Source organism: Plectropomus leopardus, chromosome 3 (genome assembly GCF_026936395.1).
Source record: "Plectropomus leopardus strain MGB_pleo_1.0 chromosome 3, ASM2693639v1, whole genome shotgun sequence".
Taxonomy (NCBI): Eukaryota; Metazoa; Chordata; class Actinopteri; order Perciformes; family Serranidae; genus Plectropomus; species Plectropomus leopardus.
In genome coordinates this window covers 39,999,281-40,017,434 of record NC_142178.1, presented here as the reverse complement: position 1 = coordinate 40,017,434, position 18,154 = coordinate 39,999,281, and the positions used below count along the sequence as shown (strand labels likewise).

General features: G+C 43.0%; 1 protein-coding gene across 2 annotated transcripts in view; it reads left to right on the top strand.

Moving 5' to 3' along the window:
- Positions 1-2,001: 2,001 nt before the first annotated feature.
- strn (striatin, calmodulin binding protein) overlaps positions 2,002-18,154 on the top strand; it is a 54,622-nt gene continuing 38,469 nt past the window's right edge. For both annotated transcript variants that reach the window (XM_088075175.1, XM_088075174.1), the window contains exon 1: positions 2,002-2,395. In XM_088075175.1, coding sequence (XP_087931301.1) covers positions 2,174-2,395 — 222 coding nt within the window. In that variant the 5' untranslated portion in view covers positions 2,002-2,173. The remainder of the gene's footprint in view (positions 2,396-18,154) is intronic.

Sequence of the window (18,154 nt, the reverse complement as noted above, 5' to 3'; positions counted from 1 at the left end):
TCTCTCTCTCTCTCTCTCTTTATATATATGTATATATACACACAGCACACACACAGATATAGATATTTGTGACTTACATGCTACACTTAAATACTAATATTCTATGTATCCTCTCTCTCTCTCTCTATATGTATATATATATATATATTTTTTTTTTTTAAATAAAAAAATAATGACTAAATAAAATGACATGAAAATAAATGGTTTTATAGTGATCGTGGGTGTTAAAAAAGCCAAATTTAAATCTGATAAACACATTGTGTGTTTATTCGTAATTAATCAGGACTCTTTTTACGTTTTTACTTTATTTTAATTTTCACTCTAAAACTATAAATAAGTAAATAAGTGTGCCCAAACTTTCCTAAATTTTGTAATGGATATAAACTTGAATCTGCTGCACTTACAGCGATTTGGTGATAGATACCGCGCGCTCTACTTTGATTGGATGACAGTCTTGCCTCTCGTTTGATGAGCAAATGGTGTAAGAGTATTCACGTTACTGGGTGGGGCTAAGCGGAGTTGACGTCACCGCACAGGTGTGTCAAGTCGTTTAATGTTCGCCGCAGTGATACCGGTAATGAAACGGTTGTGCCTTCAAAATAAAAGTTTGTTCAGAGCGAGATGAAGTGTTCAGAAGAGAAAAAATGTTCCTTTAAATGTTTGAGATCATGAAATTTACTCGTTTTAACGCTGAAGTTATGTATAAATCAATTAGCTGAAAATCAACAAATATTTTAAATGTCAATTTTAAATGATGAATCAGTGAGTCAGTCTATATTACCACTGCAACCCTTATTGCAGTGATACTCAATTTATGGATAGGGCCCCTGGTGGCCCCCCAAACATTTTCTAAATGATAATAAGTCATTGACTCTGTGAATAATTTTTGTCCTTTTAGTCTCCATAAGGTGCCAGAGAGCATAAAACAGCATCAAAATAGAGCTTGTTAATCAAAAAGAGCCAGTGGAGGATCCCCCACACCCCCGACAGAGGACACAGCTGAGACACTGATGTCCTAAAATCATAGAAATGTCCTAAAATTGGAGAGATGCAGGTACGTGCTACAATTCTACAAACACCCTTAAATCCTAAATCCTTGAAATGTCAAAAAATCTTTGAAAAGTTCGAAAACATGCAAAATGTTCTAAAATCAGAGAAATGTTCTAAAATGCTACATTTATCCTAAAATCTGAGAAATATCCTTAAATTTGAGAAATACCCTTAAATCTTAGAAACATGCTAGCGTCCTTAAATCCGAGGAACGCCCTGAAATCCTACAAAAGTTGTAAAAGCCAAGAAATATCCTAAAATCCTAAAAATGTCCCAAAATTCCAGCAATATGCTAAGACCACAGAAACTTCCTAAAACTCAAGAAATGTCCGAAATCATATAAATGTCCTAAAATGTTCAGAAAGTCCTAAAAATCAAAATCATAGAATTGTTCTAAAATTTAAGGAAGTCCTAAAATCCTAGAGATGTCATAGATCCAATACGTTCTACAGTCCTAGAAACATCCTAAAATCTGAGAAATGATATAAAATCCTAGAAATGTCCTAAAATTGGAGAAGTGCTCTCAAATCCTAGAAATGTTCTAAAATTGGTGAACTGCTTTTAAATCCTAGAAATGTCCTAAAATTGGAGAACTGCTCTCAAATCCCAGAAATGTCCTAAAATTGGAGAACTGCTCTTAAAGCATAGAAATGTCCTAAAATTGGAGAATTTCTTTTAAATCCTACAAATGTCCTAAAATTGGAGAATTGCTCTTGAATCCTAGAAATGTCTTAAAATGTTAGAAAGGTCCTAAAATCTTAGCCATTACCTAAAGTTCTAGAAACATGTTTGGGGCTGCTGTGACTGGCCCCTGGCCTCTTGACGTGTTGTGAAAGTGGCCCTTGAGATGATTAAAGTGAGTCCCCCTGCCTTACGGTACTTCGCTGCAGGGTGTGCGCATTAACCCTGTCATTTTATTTTGAAACTCCGCAGCGGAAGCCTCGCGCCCGTGTCGTTCCCGCGGTTCCCCCGTCGTCTCACCGTCTGACAGCTGCCTCAGACCGGAGCCGCGTCGGCCAGCGGAGCGGACCGTTGATGGACCAGATTTCCCTCCCGCGGATATTTCACCGAAGCGGCTGAGAGAACCGGACCGAACCCGAAGCCACGTCGCCCCGGCCCGGCCATGGACGAGCAGGCGGGCCCCGGTGTGTTCTTCAACAACAACAACAGCGCGGGTCTGCCCGGCGGAGGGAACAGTAAAGCCCCGCAGCCCGCGGACGTCGGGGGCGGAGAGGCGGCCAGGGCTCAGTACAACATCCCGGGGATTTTACACTTTCTCCAGCATGAGTGGGCCCGCTTCGAGGTGGAGAGGTCGCACTGGGAGGTGGAGCGGGCCGAGCTGCAGGTAAGCGTCCTCGGTCACTCAGGTTTCCCATTGTCGGACGTTGTTTTGTTTGCTAGCTAAGCTTTGGTCGAAATGTTGCGCCGAACCCCGTTGAAAAATGTGTGAATTCAGTGTTTCGTGGTTTATCGGCGGATAAATGTTTCCGGCAAAGTAACAGATATGACAAAATGTGAGTGGGCAGGATCCAGTTTTTAATTCGGCGTCGGTTTAATGTAGTAATAATCACATTTTTTACCAGCATTTGTACTTTTATGTTTGCTTGGTGCTATTAAGCGCGCCCTACTGTAGTGTCCGCTGGACTGCACACGGAATGACGCACATTGTTTCAGAAATGTTATGTTTTGTTATTATACGGGCTTTTCTGTTGCTCATTGTGATGCCGAAGTATAGGAAAGACCGGTATGGACCCAGAAAAGTAATTTGATATTGTACCCGAGGTTTGTGCGTCAATGTCAAACAAGATGACGAATAATTACATAATATTTAAATGGATGTTTGGTTCAATGTTGTCTTCGCTGAGGATGTATCTGCGCTACCTGCTAACCAGGTTAGCTGTGATTGAGATTTCAGACTCGGTGACGTTACTGTGTCGTCTGTTAGTAGTTGTGTGAAGATATGATGTTGATATATGTATTTATACTTAACTACATCTCAGTCAATTTGTGCTGTTTTGTGGTTATTGGTGGATATACCTGTGCACCTCAGAAAATTCAGTGTGTGAGATCCATTATCGGACATGCAGCTCACTGTCAGTGCATGGCATTATTTTGGTGTTTCCTAGGATGCTTTCGTCTCTTTGATAATTATTTATTGACCACAGCAAAACAATCAGGACCACCCAGAGCCCCTCAGTCTGTCACGAGGGTCCTGCTGGAAGGTGTCCGATAATGGACGCGCAGCAGTGAGTTGTCCGATAACGGACGCATAGTTGTTGCATTTCCATGTAGTGCGTGATTCAGTGGAGTCACGAAACGTTGGCGTGCTGGTGTATCAGCTGGAAGTTTATATTAGGAGCCAGGATGCCTGAGGCGGTCTGCTGACGGGGTCCAGTGCTTCCTCTGGGGGGGCAGGTGGTCTGGATCAGGGCTGGAAGCTGTTTACTGTCATCATGATGAGTGATCTAACATAATAAACCTTATTTTTAGTTTTAGTTTCTTTGCACAGTTAAAAGCTGCATAAAATCCAGATGAATGAAAATATGAAATGTTTACTGCAAAACTCTTACATGAAATATAACTAAACCAAAACCCCAAAATGTGACAGAGAAATATGGCTTTCAGTGTTAAAAAAATTGAGATAAATGGCCGTTTTGCATGTTTCCATTAGGCGTATTTTATTAGGGGTTGACAGATTATCAGGGTAAATATTTGGCATTTTGGTAATTATCTGTATTGGCGTTTCATTTCTATGATCACCTCTGTTAATTGATTGAAAAGTGTAAATAAAGTGTCAGCACAGGAGGAACTTTTACTTTGTAAAACCTCAGGGATTTGAGGTTTCGAGTAAACATTTGCTAAAAGCGTTTAAACAGAGTTTTGTGTTGGAGTTTGTTATAGTACAGATTCTAAATATTGACAGAAAGATTTTCATTTTTATAGTAAATATTGGCATATCGGTTTCAAATATTGGTTATCGCTCTCATTAATAATTTATAATATATTTATTTTAAAAAGGGACAGCGTGCATTAATCCACATTTCAACAAATGTAAATGCTCCAGAGTTAGCCGGAGAGCTCATCAGTAGTCTCTTGCCTGATGTTAAAAAGCATCCTAAAAACACCTTTTGATCGGCGTCGGCCCTGAAAAGCCAATATTGGTTGGATGCTATTATTTTATATTCACAATTTTAATTTTTGCGCTTTGAAGGTTAATAGAAACCTGTCTGCTGTGACATCTTAACGTTCTCCAAAAACACTTTTCTGTGCGTTACATGGCGTCATATCTCAGGAGCAGGAGGGGAGATATTTGGTCTGATACTGAATTTGTGACACTAATCTGTAAACTCTGAAACTCTCTCCTGTTATTTAAACTCAAACACCTGTCCCACTACCCCCCGAAATCTGAACATATACAGTATTTCCTCCGAATGTTTGCTTTTGTATTCTTGTTGTATTCGTTTGTGTTCTGTTTCATGTATTTTGTACTTTCTACTTTCCGTTCTGTATTTTTTGTTTCTTTTGCATTTTATAAAAAAGCATCTGTGAGCACCTAAAAAAGCGCTTTATTATTATTATTATTGTTATTATTGTTATTGTGGAGATCTTCTGTGTGTGAAGCGTTCACGTTTTCACACACATTGATGCTTTGTGACGGCGTTCAACCACCAAGCGATAATTCGACAGATGCAACTCAAAAAATGTGAATATTGTGAAAAAGTTCATTTTTCTTTTTAATTTAATTTTAAAAATAAACTTTCATACACTGTATATTCATTACACATAAATTGAAATATTTCAACCCTTTTTTATTTTAATTTTGACGATTGTGGCTCATTAAAATCAGAAAGTATATTTCCTAAGATGATTTAAAAAATGAGAAGTATGTTCATTTATATACTCAATACTTGGTTTGGGCTCCTTTGCTACAAATTTCTGCATCAATGTGGCGTGGAGGGCCAGAGTTTTGGGTCTCATGTTTCTAATATTTTCAAATGTTTTTACATTTTTCTCGCTGTAGGTCATAATTCTGAAAATTAAAATAGAAAAAAGCTTGAAACATTTTAGTTTATATAATGAGTCCAGAATATATTAAATTGTCACTTTCTTAAATAACTGATATTGAACTTACAATATTGTCATTTTTTTGAGATGCATCTGCAGTTTGTGTTTCGTGCTGCAGCTCAGCAGACGTTCATCGCTCTTATCGCTTTGTGTGCAGGAGTGCTTTTATTTTCACGCACTGATGATCAGAAGCAGCTCAGCTGTTTCTTTCACCGCGCTCGTATAAAAACGGAGCGCTCTCTGTTGTATTACATAAGTCAGAGTCATCAGCCGACCTGCGCTCTGATGACGGTGCATCCATAAAGGGACCACTTCCTGTGCTGCTGATGAGCGGCTCTTTTGTGCACCGTTTACCTTCACGGCCACCTCTGAGCCAATCACAGGGCGCCGTCCTCTGTGCGTCTCGGCTGTTTGAGGGCTTTTGTGCTGAAGGAATCGGGAGTTTTGCACCACAAAGCAGAGACTGTGCAACGCCGTCACTCCACAGCGCCGTTTGATTTTTAATTTTCCTTCCCATTGAGCGTGAGCGCCGATCAGAGCGTGACGGGGCCGGCTGACCGGCGGGGCTGCAAACCAATTTCAGCTGTGAATCCATTTGTTCTGCTGGCGTTGTCGTTAGGCTGAGACAGAGTGTCACTTCCTGTGAGGTGACGCTCTGCAGGGAAAAGGAAGAGGAAACCGGGGAAACTGGCACACAAGATGGGGAAGATTACTCAGAGTTTATTATCAGGAAACGAAGGAAAAGTCTCGTGTGAAGGAAGTTTTCTGTCTGAGTCTCGCTGTGGTTTCTGCGTTCAACCCCGAAAAAACGCAGCAAAACATTTATTTAACCCTTAGGGACTGTTAGGTGCATTTTTTGCACTTTTTATTCTTGTTTTTTTTGTTGATAATTTTGGCTGTCTTCATGCATATGGGGTACATTTTTTCAAGATTTTGTATTTTCGTTTAATCCTAATCTTAATTTCCAGTTTAGGTGTGGTTATGGGAAGACGGCAAGGGGCAAAAAAGAAGATATGATTAAAAAAATTGCAAGAAATTTGTAAAAAAAAAAAAAAAAAAAAAAAGGTACTAACTAACAGATGAGAAATATGGCTTTTGGCGTTGGGATCTTTCTGTGAAAAGCGGCGAAATCAGACGACTTCGGAATGAGAACGGGCTGCAGCAGAGGACGAACTCAGCTGTGGTTAAATCACTGTTATTGACATGTTATTCCGTTAGTTTCGTTGATAAAGCGCTGCTGACATGTATGTTATATGTCAAACAGAGGCTGAAGCTGTTGTGTTAAATGTTGCGTCTCTTTTGTTTCTGCATTGCCGGCATGCTGTCTAAAATCACACGGTGGAGCAGAACGATGCCGTCGTCGCTTCGTTCTGTGTGAAAAATGCGAAGGTGGCGTGACGACTTCGTGTCATCAGTTGATTTGTGATTTGGCCAGATTGTGATATATATAGTTACTGGAATCATATTGATAATATTGATAATGACAATTTAAATTTTTCTTCATCCAGATCACTTTTCAGACAGAAGTGAAACTTGTTGTCTTGTATCAGGACAGATGACCTCTGCTCTCTGAGCACAGAGGAACTCTGGGTAAACCTTTATGGACATTATCATCAGTCAATTACACCTCAAAACAAAAATCATTTTTCAGCCCCGGGGGGTTGGCGGCGGCGGCGGTGGCGGTGGAGGAGGAGGAGGGGATGCTGGGATGTGACATTGAGGTGAAGTCATGCGTGAGCTCTGCGAGCGGGTTACACTCAGGATGTTTGCCGCTCAGCTTCCTTCCTCTCCGGCCCCGGCTATAAATACACAGCCGAGAGGACGGGGACACCTCGACGTAAGGACGGACGGAGCGATGGGACACGGCGCCTGACACGATCACGGCGGGCTCACCTGACTGGTCACATTCAGAAGGTCACCTGTGAGTAACCGGTTGCGACCTCCTCAGACGGCGTCTCGCCGCAGATTCAGACCAAAACAATAACTGACGCTAAAGAGAGTTATTACGCATCCCCATCTGATGCTCATTACTGTAAACCAGGGGACCGGACTGGGGACGGGGCCAGGGGGCCAGGGGGGCTGGGGGCCAGGGGCCAGTCGCAGCAGCCCCTTGTATGTTTCTAGGATTTAAGGATGTATCTCAGATTTCAGGATGTTTTCTTGGATTTTATGACGTTTCCAGGAATTTAGGACATTTCTGATATGTTAGGACATCAGTGTCTCAGCTGTGTCCTCTGTCGGGGGTGTGGGGGATCCTCTTCTGGCTCTTTTTTGATCAAGAAACCCTACTTTGATGGTGTTTTATTCAGTCTGACACCTTATGGAGACTAAAAGGACAAAAACAATTCACAGAGTCCATCACTTTATTTTAACTGTGAATTTGAAAATGTTTGGGGGGCCACCAGGGGCCCTATCAGGGGCCACATTTGGCCCACGGGCTGTAAGTTGAGTATCACAGTCTTACACACTGGACCTTTGAGTACAGAACTTAGTAAATGTACTTTGTTATTGTCCATCGCTGGATGATTTCTCTGCTGAACATTAAGCGTGCACGTGTACACACCGCAGCATCAGTGTCGAAGTGCTCAGATAGCATAGGATATGTGTGTGTGTGTGTTTGTGTGTGTGTTTGTGTGTGTGTGTGGGAGGGGGGGGTTTCAGCATGTGCAGCATCATTGCTGGAGCGATGAGTAATTTTCCCGCTCTTATCTCTCTGCTGCCGCGTCTCTGCAGCCCATTTCTCTCACTAATTAAATGATATTTCCCTCATAGACAGACTGACAGACAGATGTGCTCAGGCCTCTGCTGCCGTGTGTGTGTGTGTGTGTGTGTGTGTGTGTGTGTGTGTGTGTGTGTGTGTGTGTGTGTGTGCGCGTGTGCAGACAGTTTGACACATTGTTCATGGTCCTCTGTACGGTGTTTTCACAGCCTCTGCATCCCTGCACGTGCTTCGTACAGGAGACACACTGCGTCATGCACAATCTGAGCTGTACCTGATTTAAATTTAGTGCATGTGTATTTCAGCGGTTTGTGTATTTTTACATTTGTATACTCGGTGTGCTCTGCAGGGTGTGTTTATTCTGGGAAAGAGTGTCTTCATCATTGTTTATTGCAAACTTGTGTCTCAATATACTTTCATAGATAAGAAGGTGAATAAGTGTATAAAGATTGTTTTGTTTCATATACTGAATGCAGCAGATGTTCATAATTTATTGTAGTTTTGTTTGACTCATCTGCACCTTCCAACCAGCGAAACTGTAAATATCTGAGACGTGGGCGGTGACTCAGAGGTCTGGAGCCAGGCGAGATATCTGCTGCTGTGTATGAGGTTTTTGTGCAAGTATCTGTGGATTCGCTGCATTAATGCTGCGAGGGAAAAAGAACCAGACGAAACGTTGTATATCCAACCTCAGGGCTGGGCGATATGTCATAAAGTCTTATCGCAATAATTTTTTTCATATCAGCCGATATCGATAACTATCACGATATACATCAAATCAGTATTTCTGTGGAGCTTAAAGGTTCCTTTGACTCCTCAGTGAGATATGAAGATATCATCAGGTTAATTTTGGTTTAAATAATTATTTTCTGTCAGACATTGAACATGACAAATATACTGTAGAACAGCATCACCAGCTGGAGGACCTATTCTACGAAAACTCACAGAGGTCCAGTTACTAAAATTTCATCCCAGCAAAGGTCCGAGCCTCATACCAAAAATCAGTATCACCATTAATCGAACATTTTACTTTGATTACGATTAAAGAACGATTATTTTACTTTTTACATTTTTTTGTGGTGTGTTTTTTGCCCTCATAGCTCACTGACACAGTTTCATGTGACCATGGTGTGTTGGAGCGTAATAAACATATGATTTATTTTTTGTTTATTAAACTTTCCAGCATCATATAAAAATGAAAAGCTCCATCTTAAACAAACACTCTGGTGCTGTGAGGAGAAGCTGCGCTCTGTTTGTCTGTCTCACTGCGCTGCTGTCGGACCATCAGCTGTTTGATCCGCCATGATGAAATGCTGTGGCTGTCAAACACTCAGCTGTTCTACAGTCAAAGTCCTTCACTTTTTTACATGATTGTTCACCAATTCTGCCCTCGCTGTGTTTTAGCATGACATTTTCCTCGGTGTCATGAGAGCGTCAGTTTCATTGTCAGTTATAAATAAAACAATAAAACCTTTAAGAACAACATTTACAAAGAATTTAAAAGTCAAATTGCAGACATGATGATTTTTTTTTACTCTGTAAAGGGTCTTTGAGTTCCCTGAAAGGTGCTCTATATTATTATTTTTATTAAATATTTTGAATGGTGGTTAGTCCTTCATGCAGGTGAGGACGCTGACGTCATCAGAGAAAATTCACCTGCTCGAACGTGGCCGGAAGAAGCTCAAATGTTTGTGGCTCTCTGGAGGATTTTAACAAAGCTGTGCAGACTCTTTCTGTCTGTCAGTGAGAGACTGAAACCAGCAGAAAAATAAAAATGAAAATAACCCTCAGGAGTGTCTCTGGGACATGTCCTGTCCCTGACTTGTCTTGGCAGTTGTGCTCTGGCGTCTGCTCTCAGCCACAGAGTTCGTTTTAGACACTCAGCCTAAATTCTGGGTTAAAGAACGATATCAAACTCCAGTTTTGCTGCTCGCAGTGCAGAGCGTCACCTCTCAGTCAGAGCAGCACCACTCACTTCTGTATGTCTAAATAATGCAGCTGGAGGCGTCTACAGTGACTAAAATTACACGCATGAGATGCAAAGAAAAGTGTCTTATGTAACCGCTGAACCTGAGCGTCCTTTCCTTCACAGCGGCGACAACAATCGTCCTTCGCTCTGTGCAACAACACAAACAGGGCCGGTTTCTGGACGACGTCCTCCCCTCTCGCCTTCCTCCTCAACACACTCTCTTTTCTGTCTGTCTGCCTGCGTGAAGCTGCCGTATAAGGAATGGCATGCACACCTGCTTGTTTTTCAGACGGGCGTCCGCTGCAGGAGAATGCCACTCCGAGCCACGCCTCAGCGCTGTAACCAGGCTTTGTTTAACCAGGCCTGCAGCCAAGATTTCTCCTGACATGAGCGCGCTCTCCCGGCAGCCTGACATGAACCGGGAGCGTGTGCAGCCGGCACAGAGCGAGTTGCAGCCGGGCCGGGGCCGCGTGCCGGGGCCAGTGGTGAAGTTTACAGGGTCCGTGCGGTCATGAAAAAACTGTAAAAGTCATGGAATTTGCAAAAAGCAATTTTCAGGCCTGGGAAAGCTTTGGAAAACTAAATATACTCTGAAAGTTTTGGAAAAGTCCTGGAATTTTGTTCCACATATCTGTAAAATATCACATGATGTTTTCAAGGACCATCAGAAATGTAAAAATCCAACAATAATTTCTGTTTCTGTTACAGTTTCTGGATGTGATGAAGGGTTTGATATTTGTGACCTTCCAAATCCCACAGTTTTTAATTTTTATAAAGAAAAATAAAGCTGGAATTTTTTTTAATAAAGGAAAAAAAATGCCGAGCCCAAATCTTTTCTTTAAAAATTGCCAAAAAAAATTGAAAGAAAAAAAATCCTAAACCTTCTTTAAAAACTTCCTAAACTTCATAAGGAAAAAAAGCCAAAATCTTTTCTTAAAAAATCTCCAAAATTTTAAGAGAAAAGGAAAATGCCAAAAAAAATTTAAATGAAAGAAAAATTGCCAGAATTTTAATACCTAAAAAAGAAGGAAAAAATCGCCCAAATATTTTCTTAAAAATTTGCTAAAATAAAACAAAAATTGCTGAAAACTTTTCTTAAAAAACTGCCAAAAATGTTAAAAGAACAATAATACCACCAAAATCTCTTCTCAAAATCTTAAAAAAGAAATTCACTAAAAACTTTTCTTTTAAACATTTCCCAAAAACTTTTAAAGAAAAAAAACCAACATTTTCTCTTTAAAACTCATCAGTAAAATAAACACAAACTCCATTTAAAGTCGTAAAAAACTCTGAATAAAACAGTTTGGCGTTAGAGGTTGGACGTGTCCTCGGTGACGTGAAGCCCGTCCTGCTGTCACGCTCCCCGTTAGTGTCTCCGATGACCAGCTCGTCTCCGTGGCTGTGAATCACTTCCTGTTGCCGGCAGCGTTTGTCCGGAGGCTCGTCGGTCTGACTCAGCGTTCAGCGTGGTGGCGTGGACTCTCTGACGACTGATCCGGTCAGACTGCTGACCCGGTTTCCTCCTGTGAGCAGATCCGACCCGCCGCTGGGCCGCAGCCCGATGCCGGTCACAGGGAGCGGAGGTCCTCCTTTCCTTTTTTATGTTTTGACCCGAGGGCTGCACGCGAGGGTCAGATCTGCCTGAAACCGTCCTTTTCGATATCGTCCACGCTCGTCGCTGCTGTCACTACTTTTTAGGGATGCAGCTTGGTGGAAAGATGATGTGTGTCCCCGTTCGTCTGTCTTCAAAGTGTCTCCGTTCACTTTGTACATACCTTACTCATCCATAGCTGATTTATTTACTGATTTTTACGTTCGGTCTTGTAGAGTCAGTGGGAGTATTTCCTGTCTTACCGCCGTCCTGTGGAGAGTCCTGTGTTAACGTTTGCATCCTCGCCACTGATGCTAGTTTCACGTTGTGTGTGTATAGATGACTTCTGCTGTGATTTGGTGATATATATGTATATATATATATACACATATACATATAAGAATTTATTAGAGTTCTCGGGGGGCTGCAGGGTCTTGTGTGTGTGTGTGTGTGTGTGTGTGTGTGTGTGTGTATATATATATACTTTTATTAGAGTTTTTTTGGGGGGTGCAGGGTTTCGTCAGACTGACCTGCTTCACTGAAGTTGCTGACTCTTTGAAACAGGAAGGTGAATTTATTTGCCATTTTAACTTCACAAAATAAAGTAAATACCATTACATTTCAAGTAAACTCAACACTTTGAAATAAAGTAGATTAAAAAAGATAATGATCTTTACAAGCAGCATGCTGAGTCCTGATCCCCTGTCCTGGTTCCAGTACCTGTCCCCGTGGACCACTGTCAGCACGTTTTTGTGGCTCATTCCCAAAAACATCCACGTCAGTAACTGCTCTGTAAGTACGCTGCTCTCTCCACTGCGAGAAAGAAACATCGATCCAGGAAATAGTCCGAGCCGGTCCGACATTACGACAAGTCTTAATCATCATCTTTTGGCTTTGATGACCTTTGACCTCCTGAGAGCTGACAGCAGCTCTGAGCTGGAGGCAAAAGTGGGAGGCTGAGAATCACACACACACACACACACACACACACACACACACAGAGTTGTATCAGTGTGAAGAGAAAATTCCTGGGCTCTCCTGTTCGCTCTGCACACACACACACACACACACACACACACACACACACACACACACCACATGACACAGTACACAATACACCCACACACACTGACACACAAACACACACGTACTTTCAGCAGTGAGTGTGAGAATTGGCAGGCTCTCTGTTACACACACACACACACACACACACACACATACACACACATACACACACACACACACACACACACACAAGCACACATACACACACACACAAACACACACAAGCAAACATACACACACAACAATTGGAGTGTGTAAGTGTCAAGCGTAGGTGGTATCTGGGGTGTGTGTGTGTGTGTGTGTGTGTGTGTGTGTGTGTGTGTGTGTGTGTGTGTGTGTGTGTGTGTGTGTGTGTGTGTGCCGGCCTCATACTCGGAGGATAATGTGTGTACACACTGAGGAGCTGAAATTAGATCCGGTTAATGAGGGTGCTTATCAGAGGAGATAATGATGGTAATAATATAATAATGTTGGATAATAACAGTCTTCACACACAGTCGCAGGTTTCTGCGTCAACGTCGACGGAAACATTCAAACTCAGATTTCCTCCTCAGGAGTTCAGAGCTGCTCTGTCTGAAATTATTGTAAGAAATCGGTTGAAAAATGACGACTTCAGTTATCATTAATGGAAAGATGAAATATATGAAATTTTACAGTTTCTGGCAGTGATAAATGGTGTCATTTTGGTGACCTTCCAAACCCCAAGTTTGTTTTTTTAATTGCCAGAAAGGGGAAAAAAAAGAAGACCAGCTTTTCTGTAAACATTGCCAAAAATCTTTCACAAAAATGCCAATTTGTTCCTATAACAATGACATTAAAGAAAAAAAGGGCAGTTTTTTTCTTTAAAAACTGTCAAAGATTTTTAAAGAAAAAAATATCGCCAGTATTTTTCTTTAAAAATCGGCCCAAATGTTTAAAGAAAAAAAGGCCAAAAATTTATCTTAAAAAATTGTCAAAAGTTTTTGAAGAAAAAAAATGGCCAAATAAAAAAAACACAAATCCCTCCCTAGTGCTTAAAAAGATATGGTACCACCGCCCACCTCATAAATAAAGAGCAGTCCCTTTCCAAATATTTTTTTTATTTTTAAATATTCATCTCTAAACCTGTTCTGAATTTTTTTTTATTTTTTAAATAATATGTTTTTTACATCATAAATTCCCAGAAACATCCTGAATCCTAAAAAATCGCCTTAAATCCTTGAAAGGTCCTTAGAAATGTTCTGGAATCTTAGAAACATTTATGCGACTGCTGGTCCCCCGGCCCCTGTCCCCTGTCCCTGTCCCCTGTCCCCTGTCCCCTGTCCCCTGTCCCCTGTCCCCTGTCCCCTGTCCCCTGTCCCCTGTCCCCGGCCCCTGTCCCCTGTCCCCTGTCCCCTGTCCCCTGTCCCCCTGTCCCCTGTCCCCTGTCCCCTGTCCCCGGCCCCTGGCCCCTGTCCCCTGTCCCCGGCCCCTGTCCCTGTCCCCTGTCCCCGGCCCCTGGCCCCGGCCCCTGGCCCCTGTCCCCTGTCCCCGGCCCCTGGCCCCGGCCCCTGGCCCCCGGCCCCGGCCCCTGGCCCCTGTCCCCTGTCCCCGGCCCCTGGCCTCTGTCCCCTGTCCCCCGGCCCCTGGCCTCTCTGGAGGGTGTGAGGGTCGAGCTTTCATCGGTGAAAAGCGAGACATAAAAGTTAAATTTAACCCCACATTTTCGCTGGCTGTTACAGGGACACATCAGCGTCTTTAAAGTTGTCTTTTTTTACCCTGAGAGACATGACAGGAAGTCTCTGCAGACGTCCTGTGACGAGCAGAGACAGGCTGGATGTTTGGCGAGGACTTTTATTGTTCTGCTCCTCCTGCTCCTCCTCCTCCTGCTCCTCCTCCTCTGCCAAAGGCTTTCTGTTGTTCTAATTAAAGTCTTGTGGGCTTCAGAGGAGCGCTCGTGTCGTCGACGCTCCCGGAGGGGAAGAAGCGAGCGGGCAAGGGGCTTCGTCACGCCGCCATTCCCGCTCATCCCCGAGCTCTCCCCTCCCCTCCCCCTTCGCCGTCTCCGTCTCCGGCTCGATCTCTGCTCCTCGGGGCTTCGTATCAAAAGACTTCCTCCCGTCAGCCTCCTCTGTCTCATTCCTCCCATCCGTCTCTTCACCTCCATTGTAAAAACCAAGAGCCGTGAAGTTTGGCGTTGTCGTGGCGATGCCAGCGGCGGCGCTGATGTGCCAAGAGCCTTTGACAAAAGAGAAAAGGCTGATGGGAGTGTGAGCTCGTCCTGAGCTGAGGGCCGATGGTAGTGAGTGTTTTCGTCCTCCTTCTAGACTCGATTATCCGGATGTTTCCATCGCAGCTCCGTGCTGAACCACAGAGACGGAGAACAACAATATGCTTTTATTAACCCTTTACAAACTGTGCAAACTGGCTCGATTTCTCTCAAAAACATGGAAAGAAGCCAATTAGCAAGTACAAGAAAATTACCTGAAAATAATATATATGATATACAGTTTTTTGTTTTTTTACATGTAAATAAATTTACAAATCAAATCAAATTGAGATTGTAAAAAAAAGAAAGAGATATATAAAAAAAACTAATAAGAAAATAATCTGGGAAAAGAATCCATAAACCTGTATTATTATTGTACTATATCAATAATATACAATAATAAATAGAATTTAGTTTATATTTAAATTTAGTTTATTTAGTTTAGTTGTAGTCTGAAAATTTTCCCTAGCTTTTTTAAAAATAGTTTTCTAAATCCACCAATTTCTTGCAATTTGTGAGACATTTCTTTTCTCACTCGTGGGAATTTGGGTGAGCGGGGTCGCAGCCTTTCAGTGTGGTTTGGCGTGTAATTTTCCGGGTTTTTTTGGCCGTGTAGTTTTTTGGGGGGTCTTTTTTGGATGTGTAGTTGTCACTAAGGAGTAACGTGCGTCGGCGGGGCTGACTGGTGCTTTTCTATCTATTTTCTATGAAAAAATCTTGAAATACTGTGTTGTCATTTGCCATTTTTTTTTTGTTTGTTTACGCAAAGAAATTACGGCAACATTAGACTGACTTTATTGAGTGTCTGCAATCGAAATAAATCTGCGGGTGTTTTGAGCATCCATCACCGTGGTTACTGAAATGTTAAGAGAAGTCGCGTAATATCAGCCAACGGAAACGCTGTCATCTCGCAGTTGTGTTTAATCGAAATTTTGAAAATATTGCTAAAGTTTCGAGCAAATCTTTAACGGAAACTGTGAGAACGATCCTACACGGTTTTCAGACCCCGAAAACAGACCCCGTTACCCTGGAAACGGCCCCTAAGTTTGGATGTTTTGGGTTATTTCGACCCTGTAATCACAGAAATGAGGCTGAATAACAGAAACAGCTCCCTGCGTTCAGCTGCACGCAGCTATAACTGTCTGATTCATCAGTCAGGCTCTTGTATCTGTTTGCACTGACAAACAGCCTCCAGCTGGACCGAAAATCAGCCGAGTGAAGGCTGTAATTGATTCGTTAGTGCGAGCAGAGAGACGCACAAACCTCCGGCCGAGCCGCGCTTGCTTTAAAGTCGGCTAGCTGGCGTCGGCTTTAAAGCCCTCCTCTTCTCGTCTGTGACCCTTTTAACGACGTCTCCGTGCACCTCTCAAACAGCCCGAAATGTGCCAGAAACCTCCACGTTACCCGGTTGCTATGGCGACACAGCATCTGTTTAGACTGCGGGATGTTTAGTTGCCATGGCGCTGTGATGTACGTCGGAGTTACAGCACAGGATGCTTCAGACTTTTAACAGCTCGAGCGTGGACGGCCGGATGTCGGTGATGAATATTTCTGATGCTGTGCAGCTTCACACGCTTTTCGCTTACTTTTTTGTAATCCCGCCAAAAAATAAAAAATAAAATTGATTATTGACCACCGGCAGCTTTTCCCTGATAGCGAGGACGGAGCTGTATCAGACAGACCCCCTCTCTCTGCAGCTTATCCTCCCCTCCTCCCCTCATCTCTCCGGCTCTTCATCTCCTCCTCTCCGGCTCCCTGGAAGAATAATCCCCTCGCTGCTCCAGATTTAAGCGGCGGGAAATCCCCCTCCCACAGGACTCGTCTTTGTGTCCCAAAATATTTCTACAGCGTTTAATGCGACGTCAAATCAGCGAGGGGTCATGGTCAGTTATCAGGCATATGAACGGGGTTTTTGGGGCGTCGTGGATATGGAAGGTGGATAAATGGAGGTTTCAGAGACTCGGATTACGAGACGACTGTGTGACCTTCTGCTCGAGTCGCAGACGAGAGACAAAGACTTAAAGACTTCATCGACCTCCGAGCGTGTTTCAGCCCTTTTACTGCAGCTCACAGCGCTGAACACTTTCCCAGCAGGCAGCTTTTAGTTTCCTTTCATTTCTGTCAGAGTCCACTTGCAGAGACTCTGGTCTGTCCCAAATCAGAGCAAGTTTTTATGTTTTTAAGTTATCCATCTGTCCGTCCCATTCTTGTGAACACGATATCTCGGGAACGCTTTAGGGGAATTCATCACAAACGTCCACTTGGACTCAAGGATGAAAGTTTTGGTGGTCAAAGGTCCCATGAAAGGCCTTCAAATCCTCAAACATCCTAAAAACTGAGAAATGTCCGAAAATCCAAGAAATTTTCTGAAATCCTATGATGTCCTAAAATCCTTTAAACGTCCTAAAATTAGAGAAATGTGTCAAAAGTGTTGTTCTGACTGTAGTTTAGAGCTGCTGTGTTGTAGTTCAGTTAGGGCTGGACAATAAAACAATCATGAAATCTATCGCCATATCATTTTTTCTCGATTGAAATATGAGATGTAGTCGATAGAATGTCCGCTGTCATCCTCCGCCGGTGTCTCTGAATGTCCGCTCCGTCCTCATTGTCCTTCAGGTGATCTCAGTCTCTTCTAGGACACCAAAATGTCTCGATCCGGTCCTGATTCTGTCATTTATTAGCGAGCTCGCTGCTCACAGTAACGGCTGAACACCGGTGTAAGCAGCCGCCGTCTCCCCCTCCCTCTGCTCCGTGTGTGTGAGGGGGACATGATGAGAGGACATGATGAGAGGACACGATGAGAGGACACGATGAGAGGACACGATGAGAGGACACGATGAGAGGACACGATGAGAGGACACGATGAGAGGACACGCTGGACGCGGTTTGAGTTCAGGTGTCGTGAGTCTCGGTTCTGCTGAGAGAATAAACTGATGTCTGATGTTTGGTGTAAATGTGCAGAGATCACAGCAGAGCCGTGACTTAGGGACGGTTCTGTAGCTGCTGCTTCCTGACAGTTTGGGGAACGTTCCTCTGTAGTTCCACTAGAACTCAAACACAATATTATTTTTGGACAATTCAAGTTGACAGAAGAAGATAAGAGGGAAAAAAACAAAATATAAAAATGAAATTCATTTTGCTCTTTTTTTTTCAAAAATATGATTTTCCAGCTTTTTGTCTGAAATGTCGATTTTTAATGAAAATGCACAAATTAAATTCATCTGTGCTCAGCACATCTCAGCCTTTCAGACCTTCAGGTGATGAGAAAAACAAACACAAAGACGTCATCGTGTCTTATCGGCCAGAGAAGCTGCTCTCTGTGCGCAGTTTCCTGTTTCGAGAGCAGCTGAAGGCCGACAGAGTTTAATCTTCCTGTAATCCTCGTTGTCTTAAAGAGGACAAAGTAAGACTCTGCGGTCCAGCGCGTCCTCTGTGAGAGCAGACGGCAGCTCGGTGAAGACGAGCTGA